The sequence below is a fragment of the Tyto alba genome, unplaced genomic scaffold, assembly GCF_018691265.1.
Source record: "Tyto alba isolate M040663 unplaced genomic scaffold, T.alba_DEE_v4.0 Super-Scaffold_18, whole genome shotgun sequence".
Classification (NCBI taxonomy): Eukaryota; Metazoa; Chordata; class Aves; order Strigiformes; family Tytonidae; genus Tyto; species Tyto alba.
In genome coordinates this window covers 6,105,697-6,123,666 of record NW_024881280.1, presented here as the reverse complement: position 1 = coordinate 6,123,666, position 17,970 = coordinate 6,105,697, and the positions used below count along the sequence as shown (strand labels likewise).

At 46.7% G+C, this 17,970-nt stretch overlaps 1 protein-coding gene across 3 annotated transcripts in view; it reads right to left on the bottom strand.

Moving 5' to 3' along the window:
- LRP4 (LDL receptor related protein 4) overlaps positions 1 to 17,970 on the bottom strand; it is an 82,402-nt gene that overhangs the window by 8,656 nt on the left and 55,776 nt on the right. For 2 of the 3 annotated variants that reach the window (XM_042790743.1, XM_042790745.1), the window contains exons 7-32: positions 17,568 to 17,687; positions 17,312 to 17,437; positions 14,874 to 14,999; positions 14,287 to 14,421; positions 13,993 to 14,118; positions 12,812 to 13,042; positions 12,366 to 12,522; positions 11,813 to 12,030; positions 11,307 to 11,483; positions 10,609 to 10,734; positions 9,687 to 9,895; positions 8,980 to 9,061; positions 8,221 to 8,326; positions 7,073 to 7,274; positions 6,556 to 6,745; positions 6,173 to 6,304; positions 5,385 to 5,525; positions 4,570 to 4,656; positions 4,185 to 4,356; positions 3,940 to 4,102; positions 3,473 to 3,698; positions 1,771 to 2,074; positions 1,215 to 1,433; positions 771 to 905; positions 484 to 592; positions 10 to 154 (exon numbers count right to left, since the gene is read on the bottom strand). In XM_042790743.1, the coding sequence (XP_042646677.1) occupies positions 10 to 154; positions 484 to 592; positions 771 to 905; positions 1,215 to 1,433; positions 1,771 to 2,074; positions 3,473 to 3,698; positions 3,940 to 4,102; positions 4,185 to 4,356; positions 4,570 to 4,656; positions 5,385 to 5,525; positions 6,173 to 6,304; positions 6,556 to 6,745; positions 7,073 to 7,274; positions 8,221 to 8,326; positions 8,980 to 9,061; positions 9,687 to 9,895; positions 10,609 to 10,734; positions 11,307 to 11,483; positions 11,813 to 12,030; positions 12,366 to 12,522; positions 12,812 to 13,042; positions 13,993 to 14,118; positions 14,287 to 14,421; positions 14,874 to 14,999; positions 17,312 to 17,437; positions 17,568 to 17,687 (4,164 nt within the window). The remainder of the gene's footprint in view (positions 1 to 9; positions 155 to 483; positions 593 to 770; positions 906 to 1,214; positions 1,434 to 1,770; positions 2,075 to 3,472; positions 3,699 to 3,939; positions 4,103 to 4,184; positions 4,357 to 4,569; positions 4,657 to 5,384; positions 5,526 to 6,172; positions 6,305 to 6,555; positions 6,746 to 7,072; positions 7,275 to 8,220; positions 8,327 to 8,979; positions 9,062 to 9,686; positions 9,896 to 10,608; positions 10,735 to 11,306; positions 11,484 to 11,812; positions 12,031 to 12,365; positions 12,523 to 12,811; positions 13,043 to 13,992; positions 14,119 to 14,286; positions 14,422 to 14,873; positions 15,000 to 17,311; positions 17,438 to 17,567; positions 17,688 to 17,970) is intronic. The other variant, XM_042790744.1, reaches the window with a different exon arrangement.

Sequence of the window (17,970 nt, the reverse complement as noted above, 5' to 3'; positions counted from 1 at the left end):
CCTGTTTACCTGTCTGTCTCTGAGGGGAAACCACAATGATATCCATCAGTCCCTCAACGTTGGCTAGGACTGTCTCTTTGTTCCGCCCGGAGTATTTGTCCACTCTCTGGATAGATTTGGTTTGCCAGTCGGTCCAGTATATCCACCTATCCTGCTGCTCAGGGAGAGAGCACAGAAAAATCACAGCCATTAGCACGTTTAGCTGCATAGGCACAGGATACCCATAAAAACCACATCACAGTGACAGAAGGCCCCACACAAAGGCCTTTTCAACCTCTTCCTGTCTTATCATAAAAACGATGGCTGTCTACACCCCACAAGAGTTCAGACAAGCTTCCTTTGTTAGCTCCACAGAAGAGTTAAGTACTATCCCCTCAGCCATCTTGGTTTCCTGAGACTGTAACACTTCCCTGTCCCCAAACTCCACTGTCCAAATGCATCAACACACCAGGGAGAATGGTAGCAGCAGGAAAATCTTCTTACCTGTGTCAAAGCAAAGGGATGTGACACCTGACTGACCAACACTTGCCGTAGCTTCCCATTGAGATCACAACTCTCTATGCGATCAAGATGCGCATCCACCCAGTAAATCCTAGAGAAACAGGGAAAAAGGTGAGCTTCCATCGATACAATCTCTCTTTACCTTCTAGTCATTCGCTACCCAAGACAGATCAGACAAAAATGAAACCAAAAACAAAAAACCCCACCCAAAACCCAAAGCCACAACTCTACACCAGTAAACCAAGCTGAGAAGAAAATCCTTCACTGACCTCCTGGTGTCATAATCCAAAGTCAACCCATTGGGCCATCCTAGGTCAGTGTTAATCAGGATTTTACGTTCAGAGCCATCCAAGTTTGCCCGTTCAATTTTAGCAATGTGACCCCAGTCTGTCCAGAAGAGGTACCTGAAGAGGTAGAAGGCAAGTGTAAGGAGAAAGGAACATTTCATTTAGCCTTATGAAAGTTTTAGTTATGAATTAAGCTGCCAGGTTCTACAGGTTCCAAAAAGATCACATGATCTGTCGCTTGCTTCTCCCAGCTATCTGCCCAACCTTCAAATTCGCTGTCTGCCCAATTACATCTGTCACTCAGAGTCAGCCCCTTGCTGGTACCTGCAGATTCACACAGCACGTCTCTTCTTCCTCTCACAACCCCCTCTTCCAACCTGGCTCTGCCCAGCCCTTCTCCCTGCCCCACTAACACCCCATACCTACCCCTTCTTGGGAAAGACAGCGATGGCTCGGGGCTCATCCAGGCTGTTATTAATCAGCACTTTCCTGGAGCTTCCATCCAGTCTAGCTACTTCTATGGTATTGCGTCCTGTATCTGTCCAGTAGAGGTTCCTGGCAACCCAGTCCACTGCCAGGCCATCTGTAGTCTTCAGACCCTGACCTATAACAGTCTCCATGTTGCTGCCATTCAGATCAGACCGCCTGGATGGAAATCAATGACAAATGGCAATAAGGAAAGCGTAGCTCCCGGAAAACCTTCACACCTCCATGTGCGATCCTCATCAGCCACAGGGCCACTTCAGACTGCTACCTCCCCAATACCTTCTTCCTCACAGTCTCCAGCAGGTTAAACACACCTTCAGCATTTAGTTCAGCCATACACGCGACGCTGAGTACCAAAGACAAGGTGTAAGGAATTGTGTACTGCCAGCACTTCAGTCTCCTCAACTTACTGGCACACCGTACAGCTCACTGTGGCACAACCGGCGCAAGTAGCTGGGTGACCTGGGCACTGGCCCAGCAGATGACTGGCACTCACCTGATGACATCAAGAAATACATCTGTGTAGTAAATCTTGCCATCCACACTATCATAATCCAGAGAAATGACGTTGTTCAGCTCGGGGACAGGTATGTGCACATCTGTGTGGTCACTGGTGTCCAGTGAGATACGACGGATGGAAGCACGGCTAGAGAAAAGTAGGTAGGTCTCTGGAGAAGAGTCACACGTCTGCTCATCTCTCTTCAGCTGGATGCCAGTGGGGCAGGCACAGGAGAAACCAGTGGGGTGAGGCAAGCAAAGGTGGGAGCAGCCACCATTACGAACTCCGCATTTATTGAAGCCTTTAGAAATAGGGAAAGCATAGTTTAAGGATCAGTGTGGTCCCACAGCCCAAAGGTTTACTTTAAAGGCTACACACATGCACAACTTGCTGGCAATTGAGTTCATCCTTACCACCCCAGCCTTGCTGGGAATCTACAGTACTTCATACAGAGACTGCCTCCTCCTCCTCCAAGATTCGTGGTGGATATGGGTATGGTTGGGCAAAGGAGAACAGGAAGGCACAGAAGTGGGAGCACTAGCAGCAAAATCTTGACCTGCATTCCTTGCTAATCACAGTTTTCGCATGGAAAAAGGAACAGCGAAATGCTGATGGATTCACACAACTGCAGTTTAGCTTTATTATTGTTGCAAGTGGTAATTCTAACAGAAAGATCCAACCCTGTGGGGAAGCAGCGTGACAACGCAACAGAGGACAGGCTGACAAAGAAGCTTCTGTTTCAACTTAGCTGCACACAGTGGCAAGTAAACAAAGGCATCGGAGAAGCCTGCTGAAAGTGCCTGACATATTAGGGTCGTATCCTTTTATAAAAAGAATTGAAAAAAACCCAGCATACATTTACTAGGAGGGGATAAGTCCAGAAGACAGGTGCAAGGAGTAGGAAGAAGACAATGGGGATGTGACAGCTGGAGTTTTGGTTAGCTTTAAGTTGTACCGTCAGGAGTGATGTTCTGCTGTTAAGTAGCCACAGGAGAAGGAGCACAGTTTTCTGTAGAAGCATGTATTGGGGAAATTCCAATGAAATGAAGCCACAGCACAAAGCAACAACTCCCCTTGAAGAGCAAGGAGGCAAGATGGAGCTGTATAGGATCCCCAAAGAGTAACATAAGGACTCTGACTCTGTCACAGAATAGTTGGAGAGCATTGATATATTAAGAGCTACTAAAGAAGCAGAGATTTTGTAGAGCAAAGTGGCAGACAGGAAGATGAAGTCTGCAATGTCTGGGGAAAAAAAAAAATTACTAGAACTTGAAATAAGTTTTCAGCAACTATCTTAAGAGGAATTATGGCCTTTTGGAGTTAAAGAAGGGAAACTGTCCAAAGTATGCCAGTAGACTCTGGTGAAGCCTAAGAGGGTATGACTCATTCAGTCCTCCTGAGAAAGAGGCTCTACTGTGTGTGAGAATGAGGCTGTCAGTGAAATACAGCAAAGAAAATGGGATGAAGGGGGTCAAAAGGTATGTGGTAATAAATAAACACCAAACCTATGCAGCTGGGTAAATAGGGAGAAGTGCAAAAATAGTTAAACTAGAGGGAAGAAGAAAAGAAAAGCTGTTTTTTGAGAAGTTACTCTATCGCTCGTGCTTTACACCAAAGGACTCTTTTCAGTGACCCGCTCTGAAGGGCTCCCCTAGCCACCACAGACACCCACTGATTTGGGAACAGCCTCGCAACTCACCCAGGGGCCGTGCCTTATCAACAGCTTGAATGTCCATGAGGCCAGGCAGGTTTGCCCTCACCAAGATGACATTGGCACCAGTATCCTTGTCAGCCCTGTGAATGCTGCGAGTTTGCCAGTCGGTCCAGTAGATGTAAGAGTCCAGCAAAGTGAGGCCGTAGGGATGTTGCACTGGAGACAGCAGGGTGTGGCGGTTAGCACCGTTGAGATCTGCAGCCTCAATCCTCTAAAGAAAGAAGTAAGCATCAGCCTCGTACTCAAAACACTGATGATCTTGCTAGCAGTTCCTCTATCAAGTGGGAACAGAGCCTGAATGATGTTATTCAAGTCCACCCTCCCCATAGCCTATACTCTCAGAAAAGCTTGTGTTCCCCTAGCTCTGCTGAGAGCTTGCTCAAGAGCATCAGAACAGCCTCCAGGCTACCAACGACCCAAATGACAAACAACAGTGAAGAACAGAATCGGACCTCAGTGTGTGCATCAGCCCAGAGCAGCTGGGACCCAGCCTTATCCACTGCCAGTCCATTAGGCCAGCCCAGGTTGTTGCTGATCAACACCGCCCGTCCAGAGCCATCCATCCCAGAGCGTTCCAGCTTGGCATTCTCACCCCAGTCCGTCCAGTACATATACCTGGGGAAAAGCCAGTAAGTATTACGGAAACAGGGGTCAGAAGCCCTGTTCTAACTCTAGGTAGCCTCTTGACAACACTAACCCCATCTCATGGTATAAAGCTATTGCCCGAGGGCTGTCCAGGTTCTGCCAGACCAAGACTTTCCTCATGGAGCCATCGAGGTTGCCCACTTCAATCCGGTTTGTTCCTGTATCTGTCCAATATATCTTCCTGCCAATAGCATCCACAGCCAGCCCATCTGTAGTCAACAGGCCTGAGAAAACAGAAAGGTGCATTGGTCACTGCTCATCCTCCCAGCTTAGTCAGGAACTTTTGGCATTCCCCTTGTGCACCTCATTAGGCAGTTGCTTTAGGCTTTACTTGCCCTTCCACCAAAAATTTAAAGATTATTCTACCAGAGTATCAGAGAATCTCTCTTTTCATGCTGCATGGAGGCGGGAGACTCCCAGGCCAAAATCTCCCTTACCTGTAGTGATGATGTCCTCAAATTGTGAGCCATCAAGGGCAGCCCGGCTGATTTTCCGCAGTGTGCTGTCTGACCAGTAAACCTTTCCTGGGTGGAAGAAGAAAGAGAAACCTAGAAAAAGCCAGCAACAAAACCAAACCAAAACAAACCCCAACAACGAAACAGCAAAATCCTTAAAAAAACAGATCCAAGTCTCTGACTAGCAGCTACACCATTCACAACAGATCTGACTGCACGGGAATAACAGCAGCACAAGACTGTTAAAGCTAGAACGATAAAACAGTACAACTTATGTCATTCCAATCCTCCCCAAAATACGTAGGAGCACTGGCACTCTGATGTCTACACAAAGCTAGAGAACACATAACACTTTCTCAGCTAGGAGTACGGAGTTCCACAGCTGATTTCTCAAAATGTCCCAGAGGACAGCAATCAGATCATCTACCTTACTGTACAACAGTGGGTTTACATCCAGCACAGCATCAGATGTTTAGCATACACAAACAGCCTGGGTCTCAGCTCTACTGCTGTAAAAGGCTTCAGCGGGAGGAAAGCTTTCTTGAATCCAAAACCCATGGGATCCTCACTCAGTATAGCAGCCAGCTTTTTCCACATAGCTGGGCTTCTCTGTTTTCCTATAAGGACATTCCTTTCTTGATTGGAGAGGAATATTTGCAGCACATACTAGGAAAAAAACCTACCCAGATTCACAACCTATGGTAAGATCTGTGCCTGGGTGTTTACTCAGGACGTTTAGATACAAAGTCACTTGTTGCCTTTCAAACAGACAGACAGATACGCTAAGAAGTTCGGACCTTCACGAGGATCCACTCCAATTGCAATGGTGTTCTTCATGGTGACATTGACTGAGACGACAACATCGGCAAAGTAGGGAATATCCAAAGACACCATCCGGATGTCAGTCCTTCTAGCAAAGATCAGAAAGCTGGTCATTCCTGCAGAGAGTTGAAAATGGACAGATATCAGCGATCAGGCATTATCAGTTGAGCGTTCTGGAGGTGACATCCACTTCAGTGAAAAACAGAGTCTCAGGCAGATCTCAGCTTATGGGGAGTCTGGATACAAAAGCTTTACTGAGTGTTACTGAATATTTATTTAAAAAAGAGTGCACTCATAGAAGAGTTACTTCTGCTAATATGTATGGGAAATGGGAATTAGGAGTCAGTTCTTTTCCTGCTAAGGGGAAAAAGTGGATGTACAATGGCCTGAAGCTGAGTGCCTTCCACAATCCTCAAAAAAGAGGGTCCATGGGAGGAGTGTGTACAGACCTATTAAACAATATAGCACCCTGTAATGAAAAAAGAAGCCACCTCAAAATTAGGGCAAAAGCATGGGGAAAAGTAAGACACCTGGTTTAGCTGCCCAACATAATTTCAAGTAAAACTTCTTCTGCATCAATCCAGTTATCAGTAAGTTTCTTCATAATAATGCCCACTCAAATTGAAGGTACAGGCACCAAGTGGGTTTTATCAAGGGGTAAAGCAGATAAGCACATAAAAGTGAATTTTATTCTCTAACAAGGCAGGAGCAAAATGCAGCTGTGATGAAAAACTGCAGTGAGGATCCTACAGAGAGAACTCACCAGGGGAGCAGGTCTTGCCATCAGATTGCAGGTTGATCCCAGTAGGGCAGGTACAGCTGTAACCTTTAGGAAGAGGTGCCAAAAGGCACAGGTGACTGCAGCCTCCATTGCTAACCTCACACGCTGTATGTACTACAGGAAAGAGGATGAGAAATCCATCAGCCAGTAGCACAGGAACTATAAAGGGGTGCAATGGCTACAGAAATGCATTCTAGAATGCCCTTAAATACCAAGCAGAGAGTTATTCTCATGCTTTCATATTCCACCCAGAAATTTAAGCTTTCAGGGCTGACAGACAGGTCAGCTCCTTGCAGGAGAGCTGGGCCATGTACCAGAGCCTGAGCAAGCGCTCAGCTCGGTGTGGCTTGGGGCGAGCTCTGTACCTGGTGGCCTGTGCCGGTGGAAAACATGAATATCCATAAGATTCTCCAGATTGTCCTGCAGCGTTTCCCGAGCCTGCCCAGTCCTTCTATCTGCGCTCTGGATGCTTTTGGCCTGCCAGTCTGTCCAGTAGATTCTCTCGCCATAAAGAGTAAGTCCAAAGGGGTGAGGAAGATTGCTCCCAATCAGCACCTGGTCAGAATACCCCCAGCCCCCCAAAAGAACATTACTAAGAAGTCACTAAGGGGAAGAGGCTTCCCTTACCCCCTCTCAACATCATAATGTACAGTCACAGCAAAAGGAGAGTGATAGGGCAACATTAGCCCTGAAAAGGAGGTTCCCTCACACACAGTTTGCAACTAAAAGGGAGCTCTTCTCTCCCAGTGAAAGCAGCTCAACAGGTCTTGGTTTGGAGATTTCACTTTCAACTGGAAAGAGAGGCAGGGGCCATTAGCACTCTGTGCTCTAGGACTTACACCTCAGGCTTCCAGACTCCCTCCTCAAAGATGGCTTCCTTACCTTCCTGTTGCTTCCATCCAGACTGGCATACTCGATGGTCTTCATGCCTGCGTCCGCCCAGTACAAGCGCTGTGACTCGTAGTCAATGGCCAAGCCGTTAGGCCACGTCAGGTTGGAGGAAATGATCACCAAGCGGTTTGAGGCATCCATACCAGCACGCTCAATTTTGGGGCTGGCTCCCCAGTCAGTCCAGTACATGAACCTGAACAGAAGCCCGGAGAGAAGTGAATGCCCGCATCCCTTCACTGCCACTACAGTCAGGCAGTGGTACAGAGAAGCAAGAGAGCCTGATGCCTTCAGGTCCTAGCAGGGAGCAGCATCAGATTAATACTGTACTCATGTTCAGGCATGGGTTCTTGTAGTGTGCCTAAGACTGTACTCACATGTATATAACTTCTACTGCCCATGGGCTGACCTAATTATAACATGGAGGAAAGAGTTCAAGATAGTAGTCCAAGGTCTAAAAATTAATCAATTGGCCCTTTATACTCCTGCTGCATTGGTCTTCCAGTAATCCACTCGAGGAGAGAATAGCACGCTTGTATTCAAGACCTTCAATGCTTCTAAAGCAATGGCTGGCAAGCTTTTTCCTATCCACCCTATCCCCAGTTCCACAGGGTCTTATGATTTAGAAGCAAAATTACTGAAACCATTTGTTTCTGTTAACGTACTCAAGTTTGCTTTCCATGACACAGTCGATCCCTTAACACTGACACAGTGCTCTGAAGTCAAGACACCACTAATGTTACAGTTTGCTTGGATCAGCAGTAATTTACCTGAGGAGATCCTTCTGACTGAACTCTGGTTGACAAGCAGAGAGCTTGAACACAAATTTAACATAGATGTGAAATAAAAAAGATCTAGATGACCTCATCCTCAACATTTTTTGTACCACATCTTTAGTTATTATGTCCCCAGATAAACAAATTAAAAGACCAGCCAGCTCCTGCAAGCTCTACAGCACAACAGGCAATTATCCCCGCTTATCTTGTTCCACTAGCATCCAAAATCAGGTCTCTAATTTCAGTCTTTGGCAGGAAGTAGAACAATGGCACCAGAGAGAAAGACAACTGCACAACACCAAAGAACCCGAACACCTCTGAACATGCAAGAATTGCCATGTCAACCCAGAAGAAAGAATCTCTCACCCTCCAACAGGGTCCACCACGATATCTCTAGGTCTGTCTAGGTTCTCCCAGATTAGAACAGTTCTCATGGTCCCATCTGTGTTGGAGACCTCTATCCGATCTGTTCCTATAAAAGTCAAGAGAGAGAATGAGAGAGAGATCAAAGACCTCTAGAATCGCAAGAGCTAAAAACATCCATACAACAAGGCATTCTTCCCCTCTGTCCATTTCTGTTCACGGCTGGAAGATAGGTAAGAAACATGGCTCAAAGTGTCGCCTTCCATTAGATCTCTCAAGTCACCTCTGTGGCTGTCACTGAGGCAGAGTCCTGTATAAATGTAAACTAGCTCATTCCTAAGCCCCCAAGGTATCTACGCAGGCATGAGAGAACAGCTAGAAAATAATCACCTTCCTTACATCTCTCTAATCTATGACTCTCCAGCAGAGAACATCCTCCAAATACTACCTGCTGCACCCCAAGACACACTGTTGGAAGATACATAAACACGTGCAATCACAAGCTCTGCAGTAAGACAACAGTGGTGCTTGACTTCTATTATAGATCCTTCTACAGAATTAGTATTGAGGATACTGCAAGTGGAATTAAACCAAGGATTCTACCTCAACTCCCACTTTGTTAAAAGCACATGAGATGAAACTCCATTTTTTGCTAGACAGAAACAGACAAATTTGGAAGGAGACAGAACTACCCAGCTGTTTTTCAGTTTTCATGACTAATAAGGAAGACAGAAACCTACGTAAAGCAGAGGATCCCAGTACCTGCATCAGTCCAATATAGCTTGTTGGTGACCCAGTCAATTGCCAGTCCAGCTGGACTTTCCAGGCTGGTGTCCACCACAACCTAAATAAAAACAAGAAGAAAAAAATCCTTAGTGAGATTAGACCTTAGGATGAAAGCACTTGCCTAATACACGACCCATTCACAAACAACGTTAACTTTCACAAGGCAAAGCCCAAGCAGAGCAATGCCATACAAGAGAGACCATTAAGGACTTAGAAGTTCAAGTCAGTCTTACATTTGGAGAAACTTCTAGTTTTCACGCCTGTTCAAACTTCAACTCCAAACTTTGAACACTGTTCCCCTCATTTATAGCAACATTAGCCTAAGGGCATGTGCAAAAAGCAGTCCCAAGGAGTGTGGCTCTTGTTCCAAATGTAGTACAGAACAGAGGATTTAATACTTCTCCCTCTTAGATTTCAGAGCTACAGCAAAGGAATTGACCATAGCTTACAAGTCAACATGCTTCGTGTCCTAATTCAGGCTCTTCCATACAAGCAGGAACATACACCAAACCTGTGTATGAAGTGTTCGGTGATCTCAGGGCTCCTCTGAGCCAGAACTAGGCAAACAACAAATCGAGCATGAACTGCAGCTCCTTAGAAGGCCAGTGTATCCCAGTGGCTTCATATCTGATGCTCAAGGAGTCTCCTGGCTAGATGACCTCCACATGTAGATAACACTGTACCTCCTGGCTTGATCCATCCCATTTTGCTCGGCTGATTGAGTCAGTGCTAACATCTGTCCAGTAGACATAGTCATCCTTTGAGTCCCAGTCTAGAGCCACAGCGCTGCGAACATCAGCAAGGGGGATGACATCATCTGACAGGTCATCTGTGTCAAAGCTGATCCGACGGATGTCCATCCTTCGGGCAAAAAGCAGGAACTTGTCAAGACCTGATCAAAGGTCGAAAGGTCTTCTTTTAATTTCTCTAAGGTCAACAACACAGTGATAGACACAGACAATTCCCTGCTATATCCAACCTTAACACCATCTCTCACTGGCGGGTCACAGCCCGGGATTTTACTGATGGCAAAATATCACTGGGGGGTAGGTAGGGTGGGTGGGCAGGGGGGAACTGAGTAGTAGGGAGCTGTCTCCCGGGGGTAACCTACGCTGAGGGAACAAAGTCAACCTATTCTTCAAAGAATGGCATAGATCTCCCTCCAAATCAAATAGCTACGTGATAATAGCTCTTGAGAATCTAGGAGACAGTTGGCCTATTTCTTCTACAGGGTTGCAAACTGAGAGAAACTGCGGCAGTCAAGAGGACTGAAATTTTTGTTCATCATCGACACAGCTCCTATGGGAGTTTTAGGGAAACAAATCAGCTGTGACAGGCAGCATGGCACCAATAGTAGCTGTGAAATAAGGACCCAAGGACAGAGCTTCTCTGTCCCCCCACCCATCAAGCCTAGAGAGGACAGTGTGAATGCAGAACAGGGGAATGCATCGAAAAGGTGAAGCATCCTCTGGCGGGGCCCTTAATGCTAACTCAGTCTACCCAGCTGTATCTCCTTGGAAGCATCTCCTGCTGCTTACCCCCCTGCCCACCCCCTGCCACCCGCTGAACATCTGAGCATGCAGGCTGTGGTCCCACCTCACTTACTCTGGGCACAGGCATGGCTGCTGGTCTTGCGGAAGCCCGTGGGGCAGGCACAGGTGTAATCCTTGCTGCTCGGCAGGCAGAGGTGAGTACAGCCCCCGTTGTTGGCCCCACAACGGTTTCTCCCTGCTCAAGTAGCCAACGACAAAAACAACCACGCATAAAGCAAAGAGTAAAGAAAAGAGGAAGAACAACAAAGTGTCAAGACCCATGTCGATAAGATTACTTGTCTATCCAGAAGTTAACTGAGAATAAGGAAATATATAAACTAAAGCACTAACTCCATTTGTAGAGCTCATTTTAAACATAAAGTATTTAACTCAATCCACTTCTAGAGCAGATTATGGCAACTGAAGAGGAATAAGGGAGGTGTCAGTCATTACTAATGCCCACATCTGACTTTTTTTCCCCCCTCCCAAAACAACTCTTGCACAAACAAGCCCCAAGTACTTCTTACTGAAAAGCCTTCACTCCCACGTGTCAGCAGGGGGAGCTGCGGTAACACCTAACACCAGGTTACCGGAGCCCAGGGACCTCAACCTGAACTGCCAGATGGAGCAAATTGTGTGACAGCTCTGGGTGGAGGTGGTGGATGTGTCGATATGCTGCGTTCAAGCTTGCCATCTCCCTGCTTTACATGGTGGTGGGTGGCAGCAGGTCTTCTCGTGGCTCAAACGGGTCTCTACCCTCTCTGCAGTTACCTGCTGGCTGGCGCTGAGGATGCAGGGTGTGGATGTCCATCGGGAAGTGGAGTTTGTTGCGGATGATCTCCTGGTTCTTGCCTGTGAATTTGTTGGCACTGTTGATGCTCTTGGTGTGCCAGTCTGTCCAGTACAAACTGTCCTCGAACACGGTGATAGCGAATGGGTGCGGGAGACCTGTAATAGACATTCAGTACAGGGATATAATCAGGTCCAACAGGACTCAGGCTAGCAGGGAAATAAGGGAAAGCTCTTTCCACTGCCCCTTAGGCCTCGCCGCAGTCAATCTGCTCAAATCCATCCCACAGTAACGTAACAGACAATTCCTCCCTCCTGTCCACCAAACACTGGGTAGCAAACCCCACCACTTAGCAGTGGCAGAACTCATCCCACAGTGAAAGGAGACAAGCATAGAAGCAGGAGTCAGTGGCTCTGAAACTCAGAGCTGTGCTACTCTGTTTTCTTCACTGCAGAGAACACTCCCCGCGCGTAGCCCTATTACTTACCTTGGCTAATAACAGCCTTCCTGTTCCGCCCATCGAGGTCAGCCCTCTCAATGACGTGATGTTTGGCATCCACCCAGTACATTCGATGTCCTGCATAGTCAATGGTCAGTCCATTGGGCCAGAAGAGGTGCGTATCCGCAATGATGCGCCGATTAGAGCCATCCATGTTAGAATACTCAATGCGGGGAGTGTTGCCCCAGTCAGTCCAGTAGATAGTGCTGGAGGAGGCAGGGAGAGACAGGCTAGAAAACTCATGTCCCACATACTGCACCCAGCATCACTCCGTAGCAGGGCAAAACAATATCAGTTTTGTGACCTCAAGCATGAGACTGGGTCACCAGCCATGGGAGAAGCGACAGCCAGCAAGGTAACACCCAGCACTTTCAGGTTGGTGAAATCTGAAGGCCCCCAGTATTGCCAGGTTCCCCAAACTGGCAGTACCAAGTGAAGGCTTAAGCCCAGAGGCAGCCTTTGTGACCAAGAATGGAGTTTTCAGTGTTCACCTGCAAACACTTGCATGGAGGGTTCACCGGGATCCTACGTTTTCACTCACCCCTCCATAGGATGTAGGGCAATTGCTCGGGGCTTCTCCAGGTTCTGCCACAAAAGCACTTTCCTGTGAGTGCCATCCAAGTTTGCTACTTCAATTCGAGATGTCCCAGAGTCTGTCCAGTATAATTTGTCATGGATCCAGTCAATAGCAAGTCCACCTATCTCCAGGGGAGAATTAAGCACAAAATGAAACCAGGAGCAGGATCTGCTCAGAGAAAAATTCCCTCTCAGTCTCAGAATAGGCCCAATTCTGCCCTGTCTTCCCCCATCAGCCAAGATTAACTCCAGTGGGACGGTGATTTCACACCCATTCCATCCAACCCAGCCCCTTGCTCAGGGTGATGCGCTCCGTTTTGAATGCTGGGTACACACTTTTCTCCACTCACCCACCCCTATTTTCACACCACAGTCAGTCCCCAGGCTTTTGCCTTTTTTGTGGTGACGCACCTGGGCTCTCCAGCCCTGTGGAAACCACCTCTTCCACATTGCTACCATTCAGATTGGCCCTCATGATGCGATCGAGAGTGACATCGGACCAAAACACCAGCTCCTTGCTGTGGTGGAAGTCAAGAGCAATGGCATTTTCCAGGTTGTTCAGGAGCAGCGTATACTCTGAGCGATGAGGCAACACTTGTCGGATATCAATTCGATTGGCAAAGAGCAGCACTGGCTCTGGCCCTGAGAATATATGGGAAGACAGCATTAGAATACTTTGACAGAGCCCTGACTACCACGCCCTCCGCACTAAGACCCAGAACACAGTTTTGCAGTACTGGCAGCAAGAAATCAACTCCCAAGTGCAAATAGCATCAGAGAGCTGTTTTTACATCCTCAATACACAGTCCTAACTCAAAGATGAGCAGTTTTAAACCTTTCGGCAAACATTCACTCAGCAAGAAGTGATTATTCCAGGCAGCTGGACTACAGATTCCTTCTCCTATACCCATCTCCTAGCCAGGCAAGCACACATGTTGTACCACAGACAGGACATTGTGAAAATCTGTTTCAGCCAGATATAAACTCAGCAGGTACTTTCACTGAAGAGGAAAACAAAAAACCACCAACAACAAACAAAATACCAGCATCCTTTATGGATTTCATTAGGAATTCCCCTAATTATTTAAATGGAATTTCTAATTCCTCAGCTCCTACATTAGAGGAGCTGAGGAATAAAGTTAAATAAGTGTACAGATGCCCTTAAAAAAACATCAGATGTCCGTACAGCAGCCACTCACAGCATTCAGGACTAGTGACCAGCATCAAGGGTCAAACCACAACGAGGTGTGATACAACCTCACTAACTGGAAAGGTGAAGACGCTTCATGAACAGATGCAGAAGCAGGAGGCTGGTTTTGTCCCAGGATCTGGGTCACCAGGAAAAGAAGTAAAGGGCTGTCCTGCTGGCAGGGAAAGTAAACGGTGAAGTATCTTTCCATGGTCCAAATTACAAAAAAATTTCATAGGCATTCACCAACAATCTGGGCATATCTAATAGTAATCCAAGTACTTCGTTTTCGTCACATGTTGGCTTGGTGAACAGCGTAACGCTGCCAGTGAAGCATTAGAGACAAAATTATGAGAACTGGACCAACAAATACACACCAGAATAAGGCTGAACTCCACTTTACCTAGCGCTTTACAGCTACGCTTGTCGGGTCGCAGCTCGTAGCCTTGCTCACACCAGCACTGGAAGCCTCCTTCACTGTTGGTACAGCCTTGGCTGCAGTAACCTTCCTCAGCACATTCATTCACATCTGCGTGTTACAGACAAAGGGAGGAAGCTACCATTAGATCAACAACAAGCCAGGCAATCTTGCTGAGAGCTGGCTTCTGCTTTCATGCGCTGATGTGCACCCTATCATAATCATCAACTTCAAGCACATCAAAGCAGCAGGGAGGAGGCTACTGCTCCAAAAACCTACCTTGGCATGATCGGCCATCTTCCAGGAGCCTGTAACCTGTGTGGCAGGTGCACTGCACCATCCCTCGTGCCATCTGGCACTTCTGAGCACAGCCACCGTTGTTGATGTTGCAGTTCTCCTCCCCGCTTCGTGGACCTGCGAAAGGAACAAACACGTGAAGATAACTGAGCTGAAACCACTAGGCAGCTGCTTGTGTCCTCAGCTGTTAGGCAGCAGTTGCCCTTCAGAACAGGCTGAACAAGAGGAGGAAGATGCAGGCTGTGCTGGAAGCTGTCTCCTCGCAGGCAAAACTCTTCCCTGCAGGCCACAACTAAAGGGGACAACAAAGCTCAGAATAATATCCTTTTAGGATTCACTATCTCCACAGACAAACCTTGATACCTGAGATCATAATCTTCTCCCCGTTATTCCTTGTTTGCAGTATGTAATTGGGAAAACCACCGAAGCCTTTTTCCTCAGACTTCAACTCTCCCCCATGATCACAGCCCAGGCTTTCTTCCTTACACATATCCTTCAGCAACAACAGATAGACTCCCACACATCACAGTGCTTCCACTGATGTTTCAGACCAAACTTGGAGGACTTACGGCAGTTTTGGTGCGGGCTCTCATCACTGCCATCTCCACAATCATTTGCTCCATTGCACAGCTTCCTCTGGCCAATACAACGCCCGTTCTCACACAGGAACTGGTCTGGGGCACACTGAGGGGTCCCTGCAATATAAGAAAGGGAAAGTAAGCACATCACAGCTTAGCAATAAATAACAGTCATGGTGAAGAAAAGGGTACAGAACATTTTCTAAAATAGGAGCTTTACATATGAGCACAAATCTGTGACTTCCTCTTTCTTTAGTTTCAGCTCATCTTGCACTCCTTACTGCTCCACATATCTTTATGCCAATTTGGAGGCCTGCAAACTTTCCTCCAGACTGAGTCCAATGTTGCTTTACTGGGAAGTTCAACTATTTAGTTTCTCTCAGAATGACTGGAAGGTCCTGGCGTTGTTCCCTTTGGTTCCAGATTCCACAACCCCTACTCAGCATGTGCAAGAGAGAAGTCAGTTCCTCACTTTAATCATCTGATATGTCACCCCAGTGTGGCTGTGGATCTGCCTAGGAACGAGCCTCTTGTCCAGACCTAGCTGCACTGTGATGGACTTGGAATGAGATTTACACGCATCCTTGAAATCTGAGCTCAGGCAACAGGATTTCACACATGAGCTACATGCTTCAACTTCTGCTGTTGGCAGGGAGACTCTACAGAATTCTTGTAAGTAAAGTAATACTGCTTGTAGGGACTTTGCCAATCTGATTGTTTCTTCAGCAATAAAGGCACTGTCCTGTTACCTCTTGTACCTCTTAAGCTGACTCCAAATCATCATGCTCTGATAATCCTAGGAAGACAATAGGACAATACAGTTATGAGCAAAGAAACAATTAGATTGTCAGATTGCCTGTAAGCAGCATGGAAAAGGGCAGTTGTGAGATTATCAAGTACAAATAAGAACTAACAGATACTCCAGCTAAAGCCATAAAACCAAATCACATGCAGATTCACTTTTCAGAGTACAGGAATGCTTTATATGAAGGATTGTGAAACTTGGACTTCATTTGTCATATCGAACATAAAGATCCTTACATCAGCTGATCTCCTAGTATTCTAGGAATCTTCTCTCTCTAGCCAATAAAAACACAATTCTGCTCTAAATCCAAGAGGTGACACAGGATTTTAACTCTTGCTGCGGACAACTGAGACAGCATAGTATTTCACTTAGATGAGCCAGTACACATTCTGATTGGAAGCGCTGAGTTAATTTTTACCTGCCAACTACCACCATAGACCTAATGCAGGACTGCACAACTAACCTTGCAGTAAACAACAGCCGTACTCAACCACTTTGGGCTTGGTTTGAGGTAGAGAGGTTGAATTTCAGTGGCTGTAGGAGTCTGACCGGGCTTCTCAGTGGCAACTGCTCTTTCAATACTTCTAAATACTTTTATCATCGGGATGAGGAAACAGGGTTATCTGCTTGTCTTTAAGTACAATGGCTTTTCCCAGGATCACCACCATCTCCTGCACACTGGTGCTCATGACAGCTGACCAGTCTAGAGCAGCTGCTCTCAAATGGCTACGAAGTGCGCCTCTCCGGGTCCTCTGAGCTCAGCTGTCCTTATAGAACACCCACTCCCCCCACCCCAACAGGACCAAACAAGGGGTACAGTTTCACAAATCCCTTTTGTCACCCCTAAACCCCACTGTTTAAGATACACTGATCCAGCAGAAGGGTCAGCATGCACAGCTGGGCTCCACTCACTGGGATGAATTCATGGACCAGTAGACACTACTCCTCAACAAGGCCTACAGACATCCTGAAAGATTGAAGGAAAATAGAAGATTCTAGACATTCCCTGAATCCTACCGTAACACCAGGGTGTGCTGAAACCCCCCTCTTCTCCATAAACACTGTTATATAAAAGAATGGCTCTATGCGAAATGATTACTAGAAAGAGACACTCATGAGCAAATATCTAAGGGGGAAGCTGACACTCTTCACCGCTAAAACGAAGGCTTTTTGCTTCACTTCCACAAAATGCCCTTTTTGATTCCCCTGCCTGCTAAAATTACTTGGTAATTTCACAAGGCAACAAGAAAACTATCCAAAAGGCACGAGTTAGACAAAGTCCATTTGACAAAGGTAGCAACTTTGTACACTACTAATGTTTCCAAGTCTGAATGGAATGGAATTGTCTCAGAGCTCTGTGGCAATTTTATAGTTTAGGGACAGGACATAGGGGCAGGAACATATAGGGATCTGACATCTAACCAGAAAACACCATCACTTATGTTAGTTTAAGCACACAGACCTGCACCTGTTTGCAAATGTCTAAGATAGCCTACAGATCCCATTCTTTGGGAAGGATGGAAATTCTAGACTGAACTCAGTGAAGCAATCCCAAAGAGACTTCACTACCTATTAGCTCCAGGATGGAAACATTAGCTATAAGCAGCAAGGCAGCAGGCCAAACCTGTGTTCTCACAGTTCTCCTCATCACTGTTGTCAGAGCAGTCATCTTCCCCATCGCAACGCCAGGACAGACGGACACAGCGCCCTGATTTACAGCGGAACTGGTCAGCTGTGCACATAGATGTAGCTGAAGGACCAAAAAAAGAGCATTAGATGAGCAAGAAGGATCAGAAGAGACCCCATTACAAAGCTAACAGCCCCAAACACTCTTTTGCATCCGCAGAAACTGAACACTTCCACCAGTTCCCAGCACTCACTGCAGTTCCTCTCATCTGACTGGTCATCACAGTCGAAGTCTCCATCACACCTCCAGCCAGCATTAATGCACAAGCCACTGTTGCACATGAACTCTCCAGAGCGGCAAGGCTGGTGAGATGCTGCAGAGATGGTAACGAATATAAAGAGTGAACTCAGACCCATGTTACAACCCCAAAGCCCCTCAGCACCACCCTCACATTCCACTGTTGCAGAACTTGGTCCTGAATAGACTCCTCCTAAAAACTGCTTTAATTCCTGCACACAGAACTTTGTTGACTACACAGTTCCCCTCACCGTTCTCACTTTCCGAAGTTAAAAAAAAGAAATAAAAGAGCCATCTTCTGTGTGAATAATTAGATTGCAGTCTACACTGCAACCCCTCTCCAGCCAATGCAAAATCCA